This window comes from Lepisosteus platostomus, chromosome 24 (genome assembly GCF_059453375.1).
Source record: "Lepisosteus platostomus isolate fLepPlt1 chromosome 24, fLepPlt1.hap1, whole genome shotgun sequence".
NCBI classification, from domain to species: Eukaryota; Metazoa; Chordata; class Actinopteri; order Semionotiformes; family Lepisosteidae; genus Lepisosteus; species Lepisosteus platostomus.
The window spans coordinates 10,683,092-10,702,040 of record NC_142634.1 but is presented as its reverse complement, the minus strand read 5'-3'; the positions used below and the strand labels follow the sequence as shown (position 1 = coordinate 10,702,040).

Here is an 18,949-nt window from a genome sequence, read left to right as displayed (position 1 = left end):
CACATGTCGCTTTGCCTCCAATCCGGGACCTCGTTCTGTTACCTCTGACCCCGTGACCCCTGACCCGCGGAGGGACGAAGATGTCGGAGGTAGATTTTGGAGACACGGAACTGTTCCAGCAGTTGGGAGAAAACAAACCCGTAGCGATGCATATTCGTTTCAAGGATGACGAAGAAAGTCCCGACGAGCTCCAGGAGCTCCGGGAGAGGTTGGAAGAGTGCGAACAGACGATCACCCGCTTAAAAGCTGAGAATATCCTTCCGTAACGAGTGGCAGGCAGACGGTGCTGGGCGCTTGTTCTGTGGCCTGTAAGCAGGGATGAGAAATCAAATCTCGCTGCCCGCAAAGCCATTGGTTAAGAGTGCGGGGTTTCTCTCTCGCAGGGTTTTGCACTGCAATAAAAAAACTCGTGAAAACCGTTTTCTTTCTTCTCTAACTGGATTGTAGGTTTTAGTTCTTCGCTTTTCGCACGCTGCCTAGCGTGTCACTTGGTAAATTGTACTACAAATTTGCGTGGCGTTCGATAGATTTTAGGATGTCGATCGCAAAAAAAAACGGCAATAGATCGATGATCTTTCAAGTGTTCTTTTTCCCCGAATCCGAGATCATTATCTTCACTTTTTGTTCGTTGTCTTTTAGTTGAGCCGTAGTTCTGGACTCGTTTTCGTGTGTATGTTTTAGACGTAGTGAGGATCGTTACTGCGTGATTCAGTTTCGTTGCTTCGATAAATCGGGAATTTCGTAGTGGTATGTTGCCTTATGACATCCACGCACGGAACGATTAAAATGGTAGAGAGGTTTGAAAATCACATTTATTTTAATAAGCATTTTCATTCGTATGATATGTCGGTCTTCGCAAAAACGTGTGACTTATTCCGAATTCGTTCTCGTTGTTATTCTGGTCATGGTCAGCCGCACGCGTGGGTACTGTAGCCCGTGTTTATTAACTTGCTGCGTGTCGTTGCACTGTCATTAAGCGCCGCATAAATGTTTGATCCCCTAAAGGTAACAATCCTTGCAATGTAATACACGGATATTATTAATATCTTCCTCTATATTCTGGCCATCACTGGGAAGGAGGAGATTAATGGAATGTGAAAGTTTTTATTTTTTTCGGAAGTGGCACTATGGAAAAGCAGTTTCAAAGGCGGCAGTTTTTCAAGCTAGCAGCCTGATAATGTGAACGAGGCTTTGTGAAGCTGGCTGCCGAATTCTCTCAGTTAACCTTGCTCCTGTCGTCTGGTGAGCTAGGCATTGTGTGTTCGTTATGAGCTGATCTTGAGTCTTAAGTTTTTACACGTTTGCATGTTAGAAATGACTCGTGCTCATTGGGAGTCCGACAGTCAGTATTCTGAAAGAGATAGAACTTTTATTTAAAAAAAATCCACACTCAACCCCAGAGGCTCATTAGAGCTTACACAGTGGCAGTGTGTGACTTATTCCCATGACTGCTAGTCCTTCACAAGGTTACCCCCAGCAATGCTGTTCACCTTGTGGAAAGCTGGGTGCACTCGAGCTATTGATGTGAGATTGTTGCTCGGGTGTACAACAGCGGTGTCTGCAGTTTGAACATAACCCCACAGCCTTCTGATTGAGTCAAGCTGTAAATACTGCACTGCTACCTCTCATCCGCTACATGGGACTGTTATTGGGCAGCGGAGCACTTTTAGTAACAGACTGCTACGGTGTTCAGGGGGACGTTTCCGCAGGTCCTTCCTCCCGGCGGCTGTCACTGCCCGAGGCTAGGACTATTAGCCCTTCATCCCTATGGATAGCATGTTGCACTATTGTACTTTTTGGACACTCAATCTGTACATACAGTGACATATTTTACAGTGACTAGGAGCATATTTTGCACACTGCTTATATATTTTGTATTGCTGTACTTCATTTTTTGTCTATTCTAATGTCTGTTTTTGCTTGTCTTGGGCTGGGCTGCTGTATCACCTCAGTTTCCCTTCGGGATCAATAAACTCTTATCCATCTGATCTATGTATCTACACTGCCACCAGCGTTATTTGCAGAGCAGTCTGGGAAAGAGTCACAAAGGTAGCCTCTCGCGCCTTGTGATGGTAGATGTGTATACCCACTGACTACACACGCAGAGAGCTGTTTCTTTTTAATATACTTGATACAATGCAGTGAGACTTTTTTTAAAAAAAAACAACAACTTTTAGATGTTTTTAGATCTCGGAAGCACTAGGACAGGCATGCTGTCAGCATTTCCTTAACATCCAGCTCACATCAGGAATTGAAGAGAAAGTTAAAAATTTTGACACAGCCAAGGTGAGCATGCCATTTTGTTACCTTTGAGAATAAACTGAGAACAGTGTTTGGTGTGCGGGTGGCCTCAGTTATGTCTTGAGCTGTGTGTGTCTTTGTACATTAACTGGGACTGATCGCTGTGTTAAATGCTTCTCTTTCAGTGGGATAATGGTAGACGACTCCAAGGTAGACGGCCCACTGCTGCAGATTCTGTTTACAAACAACGTCATCTCAAAGTAAGGGTTTCAATTCTCCACCTAGAAAAAAATAGGTTTTCCTTCTGTGGCTCTACTGCAAAATGTTATTCTGCCTGGCAGCCCCTTTTAAAACTTCAAGAGCTCGTAGCTCGACCCAGACATGCAGGCTGAAAGACCTTGAAGACTCTGGCTCACCTCTTCTGGCCTTTTGCTGCTTTTTTTCTTTTTCTCTTTTTCCTTCGCGTATCTCTTCCAAATCTCTGGTGTCCCTTCTTCTACTCCTTTATTCTTGTTTTTTATTTTATGGTTGGATATACACAGTTTGTTCAGGTGCCAAGTCTTTCATGCCATGATGATTCTTCACACTTGTTCATTATTGTATATAGTACTATGTAATCTTCTTTTTCCTGAAAAAACAATTTGAACAAATTGAACGTAAATTAGTTGCACTTCCAGTTCATGTTCTCTGTGGTGAATGGTACGCTTTCTTGACATCTAAGTAAGATATATTAAAAATGACATAAGCTGAGCAACTGTCTTTGCTTTGTCTTTCTTTCAGGCAGTTCCACCAAGACATTGAAGACTGTATTTTCAGTCTAATCCAGAAACACGAAGAGCAATTGACAAGTGATAAAGAGAGTCCCTCTTTTAATGTTAGGCCTCAGGTACTTCCCGTTCCTTTCACTGTAATTTTCGTTAGACCATTACGTCTTTGTATGTTGAGCTAGTTTATGTGTGACGACTTTGAGGTTACTTCTCAGGCTGTTTGTCATGTGATAAATGCTAAACTGTTTTTCCAAACTCAAAACTGGTCTAAATCCCCAGTCCAAAGAGACATCAGTCCAGACATTCATTTGAACCTGGGCTGTGACATTAGCTGGCTATGTCCAGAATTTCTGGGCTGTTTCAAAACTGATTTAGAAGTGCATTCCGTTGCATAAAACATCCCATCAGTTTCCTTTTGTTTCTTTATTTAGCAACATTTTAAAAATTGCTGGTGATTTTTATTTTTCTTCCCCATGCTGTTTCTCTAGCCATCAAGTTTTGTTCTGGAAGAGCACCATAAAGTGAATACATCGAGTACGATAAAAAAAATCAAGGATGCATTTTGCGTAAGTTGATATTTTTTCCATAATGATTGTTTTCTGACTTTGTTTGTGTGATTTTAAAGGTATGAAGGGTGACCCTTGTGAGTCTTCATCGCGGAAGCATAATAATCCTTTTGGTTTCTGTTCTGTTTTAGTTTGTAGATCTATGCGTGATCCTGTTTGTGTTTGTTTTTTCAGGTTGTCGGGAATGTTCTCTATTTCACCAGCTTCTGTCTTGACAAGCTTGGGCAGCCTCTGTTAAACGAGAATCCCCAGCTGACAGATGGATGGGAGATTCCCAAGTATCCTCTGGAATCGCTGCTCACTGGGAGTGTCGGCTACACCTGAGTGTTTTTAGAAGTCTAATAATCTGATGCAGAGCAAGCAGTTTCTGCACTTGCTGAGCATAAGACAACTTGACTCTTCAGTGAAAACCACAGTTCTTGTTGCAGAAGATTTTTGATAACTTTCAAACTTGAATTTTGTGACGTGTGTGTAGTTTCTGATGCAGATCAATGCATAATTTTTATGTTTTTTTCTCCAATTTTAACAGTTGCAATGCCTATAATACTGAATAAAATCTATTAAATGTAACATTTTTGCAGTTGGTACAACAGGTATTATTCAGACATTTAAAAACAATGTTTTGGATTTTGGGTCTTGCCATGTAACCCCTCAGCATTCATAAAATTAGCCTTTTTGTGTAATGCAGCTCTCTAAAATTAAAATTCCTGAATATGTGTCCCAAAGATATCAGCAGGTATTTGGCACGGTTATCTCTCTGGATGGGCAGGAGGTGCAAATAAAGGAAAAAAGGTCCAGTAGTTTTTGTACATTCAAACATTATTGTCATTTCCATCAGCTGTGCTGTTAAGTCAGATTTTTTTCTTTGCAGACCCAAACCTTGCTGCTTCAATTGTGGTTCAGATGCTCATCAGCTAAAGGACTGTCCAAAGGTATAACAAATTTAATCAAATCAGTGGTTTAAAAAAATGTTTGCAATGGTGTATTTGGGTGCTAATTTCCTATGTTTACTGATTTATGCAACTGAGTTTGAGTCACTGATTTATCGCAGAGAGGAATGTTTGCTTTTCAAATGTGCGCCTATAGCGTATTTTCACTTTTTAAGCCACGGGACGTGGCCCGGATCAGTGAGAAAAGAAAGGAGTTTTCCCAGAGCAGCAGTCAAAGTAACCAGCGCTATCATGTCGAAGAAGTGGAAGAAAGGTTTGGAAAATACAAACCTGGGCGAGTGAGGTAAATACGTTTACCATGCATGTATTGAAAACCTTCTAATGGGTATAGCGAACGAACGCATCAGTGGTGCAGGACCATGTTGATGCTACAAGCGTATCTAAGCACATATGTAGTTGCCTGAGGCACAAGTGGGTAATTGCATGTTCTAGAGTTATGAACTGTTATATTGAAGGATAGAATTATTTGGCCTGTTACTGTTCGTATTATGAATGGTTTTGTGAAAATGGCAAGGTGCAGTAAGCCTCATTACTCCTGGGAGTTTGCTGTTGTTTTTAAGTCAGTATGCATTTCTTGATGGCTGCAGTTCGAAGGTTGTTCTGAGAGGAGTTTGCTTTGTTAATGCCCGGTGATGTCGCTGTTCGCAGCGAGGAGCTGCAGGATGCCCTTGGCATTGAAGAGAACACCTTGCCGCCTTTCGTTTACCGCATGCGACAGCTGGGCTACCCTCCGGGCTGGCTGAAAGAAGCGGAGATGGAGAACTCCGGGCTGACTCTCTATGATGGAAAGGGTATGTTGACTTTAATAAATGAATTCCTTTTCCTTTCCAATGGCTAACAAATTGCTTGCTCACCCACAATGCATATCGGTTTTCCAGTTTGGCCAATATTCGTTTTCAAAATGTGCTCATTTCCTTTTTCATAGCGGGAAGCGATGGAGAAATTGAAGAAGATGAGAACAGCCGGAACCAGCAGATCTCCTACGATGTGTCTAAGCTCATAGATTTCCCTGGGTTCAATGTTTCTGCACCAAAACACATTATGGATGTTAGTAACTACTTACCTTTTTGTTCAGTGGCTGAAATGTACATAAACGTTGAGAACTTTTGTATGTTCATGGAAATGTGACTGTCTGTTGATTCTTCAGCAAGTCTGTTTTTTTTTTAACGAACTTATTTATTTTTTTAGGAGTGGCGACAGTATGGTTCCATCCCAATGCAGTCAAATCATTTGAAAGAGAATTTTGCTGCTTATCTCTCGAGTAATTTTCCAATGGTAATCTCATTTCTGTCTCCTTTGGTTTTTTTTTTCCATTGTGTAATACACAGTCCCGAGAATTTGGTACAAACAGCTGTCAGAAAAATGGTGGTATGGCCGAATACTCAAATTCCAATACCACTCTAAACCCTTTTGATCAGATCGCACTGGGAATGGATTTCGGCTGCTCCATCAGTTTTTCACACCTGGTTTGTACCACATTTACAGGCACATAACATAAGCTAAAATATTTCTCTGTCTGCTTGTTTACAGCCAACCTCAGACTCAAAGAAAAGAGTTCATGACTGGGATTCATCCCCTCGGAATCCAAAAAAGAGGAAATCGGACATTTCTGACAGTGTTAGGAGCTTGGATATGGAGGTTGATTCAGGTACTTTCTGTGTACAGGTGCATCAGGCTTGTAGACAACATTCAGGAGAGGTAAAATGCCATAAACGTGTTCAAGTAAAGAATTTTTAGTCTTATTCTTTAGTTGAAACATAAATGTTTTCTGCTAAGAAACGTGCATCGAAAACTCAATCAAATGGTTTGACTTCAGGTTGGGATTTTGTATTTTTTTTTCTGCAGATGTTGGCATGCAGATGTTCCTGATTAATAGTCGTGTGCATCTGTCTCTAGGTTCCGAAACTCCGCGAAGCTCCAGGAGTTACAATGACTTCCCCTTCCAGCCTCCTCTCCCACCTGGTTCCCCCGCCTTGGGTACGCCACCACCTCAGCCCTGGGGCAGCCCACCAGGCACCCCCCCGAACTTTATCCCACCGCCGCCACCAACTCCCACTCCTCCCCCTTTGCCCAAGGGAACTCCGCCCCTGACTCCCTCCAACGGCTCCCCGGCCGTGCGCGTGCGCGGGGGCGAGGACTCCACCGACGAGGACGGCCTGACCCTGGAGGAGCTGGAGGAGCAGCAGAGGCTGATCTGGGCGGCGCTGGAGAACACCGAGGCCAACACGAACAGCGACTCGGAGATCTCCGCGGGCACCCCAATCGCCACCACCTCCGCGGCCTCTTCGCCGTGCCTGACGGACTCTGAAGCGGTCGCCCAGGAGGGGGTGGAGAGGCTGGAAAGTTCGGACGCCTCCCCCGGGAACGCCGACCGCGCAAACAAGGCGGCGCCGGCTGCCGTGAGTTCAGACGTTGGCGGTGATGATGATGATGATGATGATAACGATGACGACGCCGATGTGATTGAAGTCGAGAAGGAGGCACTGTGTGAGGTTGGAACTGGAGCCCCAGGCCTGGCTGCAAGTTCAGCTGTTGTGAAGCAGGAAACTAATGTCCCAGAACACCCTGGCAGAGAGACTGAGGAGAGTGGTGATGCCAGTGAGAAAGTGGAATCTGTCCCCCACAGGAGTAAGTTTGCAGAAGGAATAATCCCCTTCGAAGACACCGCTGAATACACTAATGTTGCTGAAGCCACTGGCGTCTACCTCAGGATAAGAGACTTGTTGAAAGGTTCCCCTCGAAACCAAAGCAGAAATAAAAAGTGATATCATCTGGAGCAGACAGGCCAACAGAAGTGGTATAAACCTAGGAATTTGTTAAAGGTTTTTTTTTTTTTACAGTTTTTAAGTCTGCGTTGTCCCAGCTGCATTAAGGTTGCAGTTTTAATGAATGTGAGGAAAGAAAAGTCTTTTTTTTTTTGCGTAGTTCATTTTAATTTTTTATTTTTTTGTAAAAAAAAAAATAACCCCCTGTAAGTGTAAATGGGTGGATCAAGGCATGTAAAAAAAAATGTAAATGATGATGTTAGAAACAGATTGATAATGGACTGATGGTGCTTGTTTTATCATGGGAGTCATGTGACATTCTTTGAGTCTGGTAATGTTCTGTTTTAAACTAATTTTTTAAAAGAGGTTTCCAGTCCTACTTTCCAGTAAAATTCAGTCTTTCAGGGATTTTGAGGATACAGAATATTTCAGGTATTTTTTAAAAATGGTCAGTTTTTAATGACCTTTGTGACTTTTGTAATCCATATTTAAAATGAAAAAAACAACAACCAGTCTACAGTGTTTAGTAAACTTTTTATTAAATTACTCAAAACATGTTCAAGTAAAATTCAAATTTTAACGTGATTGGATTGCTGCTGTTTCCTTCTTTGTACCAAGTAATGATAAAATGGATACAATATGCAATTAAGTGCTGAGAACGTTGTCACAAAAAAAAAACACTAGACTTTCTTAAAATATAATTTGTAAATTTTAGCTCAGCGAGTCTCTAAGCAATATATCATTAGTTTTCAGTTTACAGTACTGTAGAGGGCGGTATTTACTAATCCAGAACAACACAAAGAAGTGGCATTTAGGGGCAGGCGGAGGAATGCTTTCAATATAGGATTCCAGATTCTTACCGATGAGAGAAGTCTTTAAACACAATACAGAGGTTTTCACTGTTAAAATTATTGTATGTGACTTGACTAAGCATTTTGGTGTTAATTCAGTTTATCAACATGCTGTAAAAGAAACGTAGGCAGTAAAATAAACTGTTACGTCTTGGTAGAACTAATGATCTCAAAACGTAGAGAAATGTTATCCTTTAAAAAAGGTTAGTATTAAAGCAACACGTGGCATTACGTTATTTTTGCTGTCTAATGCAATCTTGGAAATATAAAAAAACACTGTAATATTCTGTAAGAGTAGTTTATACTGCATGCATAATTAAACAGTTTTTAATTTGTCCTGCAGTCCTCCTGCACGTTATTTCCTCTTGTTCTGTGCTATGGATGTACACACATGATAAACGTTATGGTGTGACATTACTCTTAAATATATAAGCGAGAATATAGCAGGGAATGGTTTCTCGTTAGTTCAAGGCATTACCTTGTTCTAGATTTACTTGAATTAAGCGTACTGTACGTTTTTGTTACTGATTTACTGATTAGTTAAGATGAGGAATTGAGACTGTACTGACAGCAAGTTCTTCCGGTGGAAGCAGACAAATGACCTGCCAGGTGGTCTCCATGGAGACGGCGGGGAGAAAAAGACATGGCCGCCTGTCCTCACCGCCGTGTCAGAGCGGGGGTTTAGGCAATCTGGAGTAGGTTGCATTATGCTTTGCCTGTCTTTTCCTCGGCTTTTGACATTTCTCTTGCTTACGTAAGTGGACACTTGCACATTTTTTTTAAAGTTCGCCTTCAGTTTCATTCGGATGTGGTCCATAGTTTGAGTCAGGATTAGAGTCATACTGACATCCACATCAAGTTGTATTTTATTATGTGAGATACATGTAGACAGACTTTTGAAATAAGATGATGCGTATCCTCCCCGTATTATTTTTTTCCTATCGTTTGTTTTAAACAACACCTAGCCTGTGTGTAATAGTGGTATAAATATACCAAACCCGGCAAAATCGTTTGTTCTTCATAGTTTATCAAATTACGTACCCCAGATCTCCAGTGCATCAATATCTACACTGTCTGTAGCAGCTGGCAGGAGGAATTAAATGAGAAATTCATGAACATCTGCCCTATAGTCACACTTTTATGGCTAAGTAATGCCTCAGTTATTATTGATGCGGTTTATCGGATGCCCGACTCCAGATAGGCAATCTCTATCGTGGTGAACATATTTAAATTGTGAAATATTGTAATAATAACGCTGACGAGCCCTACTTTTAAGTCTCTTTGTGTCTCCAGGGGCTAGCAACAAAAGCAGCATTTGTTTTACGTATACGATGACTAGATAAAGACGCCAGTGTTAGCGAATCAAGCTCACCCTATATATGTGTGTGTACGGGCAAGTACACACACAAATATATATATCAAGACGAGAAACTTCGCCGCCGGTGTGCGTTAAAGACCGATGAGGCAGGTAGCAGCCGACCGGTTAACCTTTGTCCCGAAGGAGACGATGACAGAACCGACCGACACCGAAGAAGTCAAATAATTTTTTTTTTAAAAAAATGCCTGCCGGGTCAGAAAGGCAGAAAGGAGCAGGCGGCGGTGGGGCGGTGACGTCACTCGTCGGAGGCGCTGTGTGTTAAACCTGCAGCAGGAAGACAGACTGGGGCTGGATCTGCCCGGGAATCGGAGAGCTATTGGGGAGGTGTCTTGAGAGAGAGAAAAAAACATTGTGATTACGGGACCTCAAAGCAGGTAAGCGAATCCACCCGCCTTGGCATACGTTGTGACAGCGTGTCTTGGATGCCCCGGCTCCGTGTTGCTCTCTTCTCCTGCTTCGGAGAAGCGGATAAAAAACGCGCCGGATCCCGTCAAGGGAACAGGGAGTCGCTGGTCGTGTTGTTGCCTAACCCGACCGATTCCCCGGGCCTTAGCTCGGCTCGCTCGCTCGCAGACAGGGCGGGGGTGGCGTGCGGGGAGAGGGCCCCGTCTACCAGACTGAAGGGAGGGAGGAAAGGGAGAACGACCCCGGTTTCATAAGCGAGGAAAGATCAACAGCGTTTATCCGCCCCCCCCCCGGATCGGTCCCGGGGGTGCCGTAGCTGCGCTCCGGGCCGGTCGTGACATTGGCGCTAGCAAGAAGGTATGTCACTCCCGGGCAGCAGACCTGTGGAGTTTCGCTGCCCTTTTTAATAAAAAACACGAGTCCCGTGTTCATCGTGTGGGGGGTCGGCGTTGATGGTGCACCTTCTGGTAAAACGTTAAGGGAGGGTGAGAGGAAGACAGCTCTTGGAGCTGAGTTGCCATTACAGTCCAGCCCCTTGCCAAGTTCTTCTTCTGCAATTGTTATTCCTCATTCTGATTCGGTTTTATTTTCCTCTCCTGAAGATCCGCGTCGACCTCATCTCCTGCCTGCCTCCTTTTCTCGTCACCCCTATCGCCACTCGGTAGTCACTGAAGGGGAGAGAGAGCTTGTAGCCACCGAGTTTGTGGTAGCAGATGAGGTCCAGATGTGCCACCTCAACGCTCGCTGGCTTTGATATTACACCCAAAAAAAATCGACGTGTCAAGTGTCTTCTGACACGTGGTGGGCTCACGCTGAACGCTGCCTATCGATCGGTCTTGGATCGTTTTGGTTTCGTGTGTGCTTTCGTTTCGAAAACAGTGCGATCTTTATTCGGGGGGGATCCCAAAGCTGTCGACATTTAAAAAAAAGGACTAGTATTTAGAAATGCGGAATCATTAAAAAGCTTTAACTCAGGTAAGGTGTGAGGCAGGAATCCTCCTCTTCCGCGCCTGGCGTTTTTTTTTTTAAATCGGGGATCGGGGTAAGCATTTGATTGTGTTGTAACTTCAAAATGCTGCATCGTTTTGGGATTATTTCCTTTAAGAATGTGGGCGGCGTAAACCCGCATGAGGGGGAAATTGAGAATTTGTCTGAGTGCATTCACATTCTCTTTCGCGTTATTTGGAAATATTGTTTTATGACACGATTCAGTACTGTGTGATCCCTTGCTTTAGGGTTGAAACGGTGAAGCAGCGAGATAGGACGGATATATAGGGTACTAGGTCGAGTGTTTAACGACGTTTTGAGAAGCGCAAGTATGAACCCGCCAACCACGAAAGCGAAGATCAGATCTAACACTTGTTATTTTCACTTACGCAGGAAAGCTAACAATGTGTGATCTTGCAAATTCATTCTGGGGTGTTTATTTTTCAATGCGTAGATTTTGGAAGAGAATATTGTAGTACAGAATAGTCGTGTCTCTGTGAGGTTGATATGAATGACTACAATTGAGAACCGCCGAGTCACGGTTAATTGTGCTCTTTAACTGGTGTCCTACTTTTGAAGCACTGCTGACGGAATGAAAATAAGCAGTCAGGATGTCTTTAACTGAGTTGGAGCAGATAATAATGTGCTTGATGTCGGTGTATTGCCCGAATTCCTCTGCTCGAGGCTCAGAACTGACATTATAAAAGCGCAGGACCTTGAACAGTGATTTACTACACAGCGTTTGACTTATCACATCCGCACAAAACAAAACACTAACATGTTTCTAGTTTTTTTTTAAACAAAATCTTTCCAGTAATTTGCGTGGGAGTGAGCCTGCTCTGCTGCCCTGATATTTATACTTTGTCCCCAGCTCTGTTTTGAGTTAACTGTCCAGTCACAACATTTAACAATAAAAAAGTGTTTGCTTTTTGTTAAAGGAGACAGTATTGTGTACTTCATTACTTTACCTTTTCAAATGATTATTATTGATCTACATGCCCTGCGGGTTAAAGAACACGATCCCTGGTGCAGGGGCAGACGCTAAATGCATTTAAGACCTGTTAATAGTGTATAAAGATGAATGATGAGCTATATAAATAGCGTATGATGGGTTCACAGTACGGCCACATCTCACTGGTGCTCCAGTCTCTCCGTCTCAAAGTTTGACCGACTCTGTGGATACATTGGGCTCCATGGCAAAACCGATGCGTCTGTGGCTTTGAAAAGTGTTCAGGTGCACAGTATTAGCAAATACCACTCAGCTGCGATTTGGAGTCTTGTCCCCCGATGCTCACATGTTTTGTGCGTACTGCTGTGGGTAGATGTTGGAGTCTCGGCTGGCCCGATGCAGAATGTCCAGACAGTGGCCCAATGCTTTTTGAGTTCCCTTCAGTGTGTGTAGATGGATTGTAGAGCGCTGGAGTTCGGTTTTGGAAGTGCACTTAAAACCTCAGACAGATGATTCCCCACCAGCGGAGCGTGGTGGGGCCATGGAACACGATACCCAGATGGGTGAAGCCGATACCCTGGATTCTTTCTAGAAACGGCGTTCCGGGAGCCGCAGACCAATAAGCATCTAACTAGCAAACAGGCTGGACGGGTCGAAGGGCGTCCTCTCGTTTGTGAGCGTACTTCGGCTTGTATTGAATCTCGCTTTTCCGGCCCCGGTTTTCCACTGGCGCTGGAGGCTGATGCCTCCGTGCGCTCGTTAGGAGAAACCCAATACGGGGCTCAAGGACGGCACGTCCTTCCCACCTCGCGCAGGCACGTGCTCACCTGGCCCGGCGACAAGCCCGCCGAGCTGCGCGGCCCGTACAGTAGCCAGCGTTGCACTGAGAGCCTCCCTGAGGGCCGGGGGGCTGGGCAGGAAGACTGGCGTCCGGGCCTGGCCAAGAGCAGAAGTGATACACTCTTGCGCTGCCCCCAGGCTCTCCCTGGCCCTGTTCGTTATAAACCTGTCAGGCTGTGCAGTTTGAGACTCGCCGCTGACGTGTTGATGTGTTGGGCTACCCCTCCCTGTTGAACAGACCTGTCAGTTCAATTCAGAATACTTTATTCAACCCCAACGGGGGCAACCTAACTTGTTTTTTTCTGTCTGGTAACCTCGTCTGCAAGGAGCATTGATGGAGCAGGTCTTACAGATCGCATTCAAGTCCTCAGCTTGTAAAGGCTTGGAGCAGGTGATTTGTTCAGTCGCTTCCGAAGTGGTTATCTGTGGCTGCCACATGTTGTTGGCGTTTTCCTTCTGAATGAATTTAAAGCTCCGTAATTAAAAATGCCTGCTCTAGTGGTCAGCACAAAATTGTTCCGAGTGTTTAGAGATTGGTGATAAAACTCTGGAATTGTCTGGATGGCAGTTGTGGGAGGCGAGTTGCTAATCCCAGCTCTTCTCTGTTTTTGTTTTATTGCTCTCTGGTTGGCATCCCAGCTCGGCACATTAGCTCATTTGATCAGTACTCTCTTTATGAAAAATGTAGTCACTCTCGTCTTGCTCACTGGCCTGAAAACTGGGGCAGCTGTTCAAGCATGTTCTCCTCTGACAGACCCTGAACTCTGGACCCATGTCCGGATTCGTGGGTTTGGTCCAGGGATCGTGGGAGTCTGAAACAAACCGCCCAGCCGTGTTGTAGAAACTGATACTCTGGTTTCTTTTAAGAAACATATGATCGTTGGATCAAGAACTGCTAACTACCAAACTGACTAGGTGAGCCAGATGGCTTGGTGTGATTCGTACCCGTTCTTATGATCATCTTTTAACCGGTCAAGCAGTTCCACACCTTGACATTCCCTGTGCTAGGTGTACAGCTGTTTGTATTGTAAGTACCGCTGGTGGAGTGCACACTGTCACGACAGAAGACGTCTTTTTGTGTGCTGTAAATCTGACATGGTTACCCCATCTATGGCAGATATTTTAAGACCGGTCTTGGGGTACGTGAACCTCCAGTCAACAAAGCGGTCAGACCAGTTTAGATCATGACTATTTGAGCCCATATATGTATTTATCTTTATGAACCCAACACTTCATTGGATGCAGTGTTTAGTTTTATAGAAGGGGTTTGTGCCACAGTCAGAGATGGTACTGTACGTGTTTTGTACATCCAGGTCATATTAATGTCTTCTGTTGAGCCATGAAGGAACTTCTTTGTCATATGTTGAACCATTACTGTCCGGCTGTGAAATACTGCTGTACGGAGACTGAGGACCTGCCGACGTGCTCCTCTGCCAGATACGCCCCTTTATTTAGGGCCATTCGTTTTTTAAAAATGCTGCAGTCTTCGCAGGGCCTGTCAGGAGAGTTTAGTGCCACAGGTTTGGCTATTTGAAAGTCCTAAAGAGGCATATGGAGTAACGTCCTCCCTACCCTGGCATTACTCTGTCAAATGGGCACCAGCAGTGGGGGAGTCCCTATGACTTGGCACAGAGTCAAGTCAGCATTTCTTTAGTGGGGTAGTAATGAATGTGTTTTCAGTGCAGTCTACAGAGTTGCTACAAGCCCAATGAAAATATGCATTGGAGCTGTATTAAAAATCAGTGAAGAGCATTTTTTTTGGGGTTTCTAGTAACAGAACATGTAGAATCTTGCTCTCCTGGTGTAGGAAGATAACTAGGGTTTAGTCAAAAAACTGTTAAAACAGACAGTGCAGCTCACCTTTTATTTAGCTATTGATAGATTGAATCTTGAAAGTTCCTGTGTTCTGAAAAAGCATTGACTTGTAGCCTTCAATTATTCAGAATACTTTGTTTTCCCATGTTCATGCCTGAACCCTGTGTGAAATAAGATCTCGTTTACTGGAGCGTTCCTGTGTTTAGAGATGCTCTTTACCTGAGAGGTCATCAAGGGGCTCATGGCCAGCTTTGAATGTTCCAGTGACAGTACAGATGAAGTCAAGGGCATTACTTTGCAGTTTCGTAAGACCATGCGCGTCATTTCTATATATACAACATTGTGAATGTTTATTAACATGTACTTGGCAGGCTGAGATATGCAATTTGAATAGATGGGCAATATCCGTGCCTTTTCTTTCTTTGGTAAGGCACATGTTTGATGTGTTGTGTTCTAAAAGAACTGTATGGAAAATAATGGTTATGTATTTTTGTCTAATTTGTGTGTCTTGCGTTGGCAAAAATTCCTGAAATTTTCATTTCTGTCATGAAACAAATGCTGCTGGGTAGTAAATAAAGGAGCCTTAAAACTTGGGGGTGTCTGGAGTAATGTCTGCAGTACGTGCTGGTTTACCTGTTATAGAGGATCTTCAGATGTAAGTATGTCTGCAAAGAGAGTGCCGGTTCTGCGGAGATCTTTATTAACAGGAGGCCAGGTGAGACCCTCTTTGCCAGCAGCTTGTACAGTATTTGTCCTCCCAGCTAAATTGGCACTTAATGGCTTAAGCAGATGTGTTTTTTATTCTTGCAAAACACAGCCCAGTTTAGCACTGCATGACAGCAGATCAAGACATCAGAAACACTATTTTCTTTTCGCCTCTAGCAAGGTGCTTGCTGTGCAGAGGGGAGAGCATGCAGAACAGGGAATGGGTTGTCTCTGTATAGACCAGTGCTGGGGCACAGGCTGAGAGAATGGGGATTTCTAGACTAATTCAGTACTGCACTTTGGAAGGCAGGTGCAGTTGACCTGATTTGGTGGGAAAACTTTTTTTAAGACTTTTTGAAACTGGGGACTGAAAAGCTAAGTCAGAATTCGAAATGAGAGGGTCTTATTGTACCAGTGAACATCCTTTACTAGTAGAGTAGTAGCTTATTGCCATATGTACATGTACATTGGAATTCTTGTGCACGCTGATCTCTTAGGACATACACAGTACAACAGACAACACCACACAATATAGACCATACATTACAACATAATAAAGTACGCAACCAGAACAATATATGTGTAGTAGTGAAAAAATAAAAAAACATGGTAGACCATGAAAAAAGTGTAAAGTGCAGACGTGCATTGAGTCTGAGGCATTGCAGTTAGCTGTTAAGGATGTGTACTGCAGGAATTGTCTGTCTAGTTGTCTTTAGTAATCGCATACAAACCAGGACTGGGCTCAGCCTGAAGAAGGCCACACAGAGACCGCAGATGATGCACCTTTTGATCCCTCGCTCTGTTTTTGTTGTCTTGGAAGACTTTTCTTGGAGAAAAGGAGCAGGCCCTTTCTCAGAGTCCTTGCACGCGCTCCAGAAAATGCGGCACAAGGCACATTTCCTCACTGACTTTATCTTCATTTGACGTTTCGCCAAAAGTGCAGACACATTAGTTTTCAAGATGGTCTACAGAACACACCGCTGTTCATTCTGCAGTTTGAGAAGCTGGTGCTAGTTACTTTTCACAGTGAGATTTGTTTGTTTTTGATTTTGTGCACATGGGCAAATTGTGTTAATCATTGTCCACTGTGGTGCTGTCTATAACACTAAAGCACGAATTGGTACTGAGGCAGGGTCAAGTTTTCATTTGATCAATACAAGCTTATACTGATCAAATTAAGCTTTATAAATGGCAAGATCTTTATAAACGGCAAAAAAACGCTTCAATGCGGCAGGTTTGACTGTTTCTGGATTGATTTCCAAACTGGAGAAATGGCTTTGGACTGATACGGCTAGATTATTTATTACAGTTGGCATACCGTGCTCTGACAAAAACTGTTAAAATGATTTTGTTCAAAAGAAAAAGCTGGATGTTTTGGGGAAGCACACGAGAGAGCGACCAAGATATCTGGTCCCTCTGGGGTTGCTGCAGACGTCTTCCAGGGAAAGGGATTAGTGGGGGCCGGGAGGGGGCAGAGGCCCAGGGGGAAGGCTGTTTCTCAGGGTGGGTGTTGGCCAGTTCCTCTGGCTGCCAGAGGATGCAGAGGTGCTCTGCATACAAGCAAGAGTGAGAGCGCAGCTGGGCTCCAGTCCCACACCTGTGCGAGACCCAGCAGGAGACCTTTATGAAGCAAGAAGTCCTCCTGTGTGGCAGGATTGCTTCTTTGGATCGAACGATAACTCCAAAACGTTATCACTGTACGACAATGTTTACAGCCAGCTGGACTTAGAAGTCCTTACATTTGTTCCTGCACTTAAAGTGAACGTAACCCAGTTGAATATTCTGATGTTTTTAGGTTAGCAAATTGTTTTGTGCAAAATGTGCATATATTATTTTTTTACATGCAGAAAATCTGAATTTGTAGACATTTTTAGGGATGAAGGGTGGGATACATTCATAGACTCATATTTCATTCACAAGCAATGACTCAAGAGTTAATGGAAAAAAAAACATTTTGTTCATGTGTGGTGAAACTCAGAAAAGCAGTTCTTTTTGTTTTTATTTACACAAAGGAAAACTTTGCAGAGTGTGCACCTTGAATGTAGCCAAGATTTTGTTTTTTTCAGTGGCACACGATTCACATTTAGCTGTTAGGGAGGTGACTGGCCAGTGTCCAGCTCCATTCTGCAGTCTTCTGTCTTCTGACACAGCTCTGCAGTTTCACATGGCCAGAAGCCCTGATGCAGAGACTTTTTCTGCTCGTGGAACTTTCGAGTCCCAACAGGCCATTAGGGGTTTGAAAGGCTTGCTGGGGCTGGAGTTAAAGTTTTGGGCACTTTTCCTTTTCTAAGAGTGATTATATGTAGTGATATGCTTGATGGCCCAGATGGCACGCTCAAGCAACACCTGCTACAAATCCTAATGTGAAGAACAGAAGAGAACAGTAATTAAAGTGTTAACTAAAACCATCTATGTGCACACCTAACACTTGGATTGTCTTACCTGTTTGGCTGGCTTGACACAGCACTGCCTTCTAAACTGGGTAAGTGAAGAAGCTTAGAGCCATTTAAAGGGGAACTGCAGTCCCAGTTTCTCAGACCGGTTCCTAATTAAAATTTTACCAATTGCGATTTAAACACAAAATCATGAACTTGGTGAGAGTACTGCATGGTCTCCATTTTGATGCAAACTGCTGGTGAGAGTGAGAGTTTGCACAAATTGCATCGTGAAGCTGCCCTTCCTGCTCACTAGTCACCGCAGTGACTAAAGTACTGTGATGAACGAGCAAATAAGTACAGGTTGTGCAGCAGGGATTCTACTGCAGAAATGTTCCAATCTGATCTGCATGCAGAGTTAACAAGTAAATTGTTTTTTTCAGCAATTGAGAGCAATATTTCTATTGGGTTAAAAGACATCTATGGACAAGCCTGTTTGTTTACAATGTAATAGGGCAACTTCATGTCACCAGAAGTTGTGTTGCCTTGTTCTGAATCGCAGAATGTGGTGCTGTGCATACTTGAAAATGTTGTCTATTTTGTAATGTAAATTGGAGGTTTTACACGTTACTGTGTGCATTTCATTGAGATTTGAAATGCACTCATCAGTGCCGATTCTTGTAAACGCTGATGTATAAAAGTAGCATTGCAGTGCTCCTTTAACTGCACTTTCATGAATAGGCCCATAGAAGTCACAGATTTTTGTAAAATGCAGAAATATATAAAACTAGTCAGTGTTTTCTTTTATGAACTGACGACACTACACGACACTAATGTGCTTTTCTTTTCCAACTTCCAGCTTGGATAAAACAGCATAATGTCTGCTATTAAACACAACTAAATTGGCCTGGTTGTTTCATAGAAAATGAAAAAATAATCACAGTTTTTGGAACAGCTGGGTGACCCTGCACTGCTGCAGCAAGAGGACAAGTGCACTGCTTGTTTACAGACATACAATTAAGTAGTGTTCTGCATCCTTGTCCAAAAGAATCATGCCATTTTAATAACTTAATTAAATGTCCATACAAAGCCAGAGTTTGAGGAAGAGGGGCTCAGACTGTCAGCCCCAGGGACACTGTTGATGCTGCAGTGCATTGCTTCAGAACCCGGCTCCTCTTTTCCAAGAATGAGAGACTGCCTGTATTCATTCCAGGCAGTCTGTCACTATTGATCAGTCAATCCTGTTGAGTTAATGACCCTACAGGACCTTGTCGGTGGGCCAGAGGGCCCAGAATCTGAGATTTTGAGGAGAGCCTGACCCCTTCATATCTCCTACTTTGATTCCCAGTATTTAA

The 18,949-nt window shown here is 43.5% G+C and overlaps 2 protein-coding genes across 10 annotated transcripts in view; both read left to right on the top strand.

Moving 5' to 3' along the window:
• Positions 1-41: 41 nt before the first annotated feature.
• Positions 42-8,476, top strand: zcchc8 (zinc finger, CCHC domain containing 8). Its single transcript, XM_088618137.1, has 14 exons — positions 42-254; positions 2,246-2,286; positions 2,427-2,501; positions 3,022-3,127; positions 3,497-3,574; positions 3,749-3,852; positions 4,301-4,366; positions 4,446-4,506; positions 4,680-4,807; positions 5,173-5,315; positions 5,450-5,571; positions 5,713-5,799; positions 6,055-6,172; positions 6,421-8,476. Exons 1-14 carry the CDS (start codon positions 81-83, stop codon positions 7,287-7,289), a joined length of 2,172 nt encoding a protein of 723 aa, XP_088474263.1. The 5' UTR covers positions 42-80; the 3' UTR covers positions 7,290-8,476.
• A 278-nt stretch (positions 8,477-8,754) lies between these two features.
• Positions 8,755-18,949, top strand: part of clip1a (CAP-GLY domain containing linker protein 1a) — a 60,083-nt gene continuing 49,888 nt past the window's right edge. For 3 of the 9 annotated variants that reach the window (XM_088618135.1, XM_088618129.1, XM_088618128.1), the window contains exon 1: positions 8,763-9,892. The gene's annotated coding sequence lies outside the window, so the exon portion shown is untranslated. Of the gene's footprint in view, positions 9,893-18,949 lie in introns of all 9 variants that reach the window. The other 6 variants (XM_088618127.1, XM_088618133.1, XM_088618132.1 and 3 more) reach the window with 6 other exon arrangements.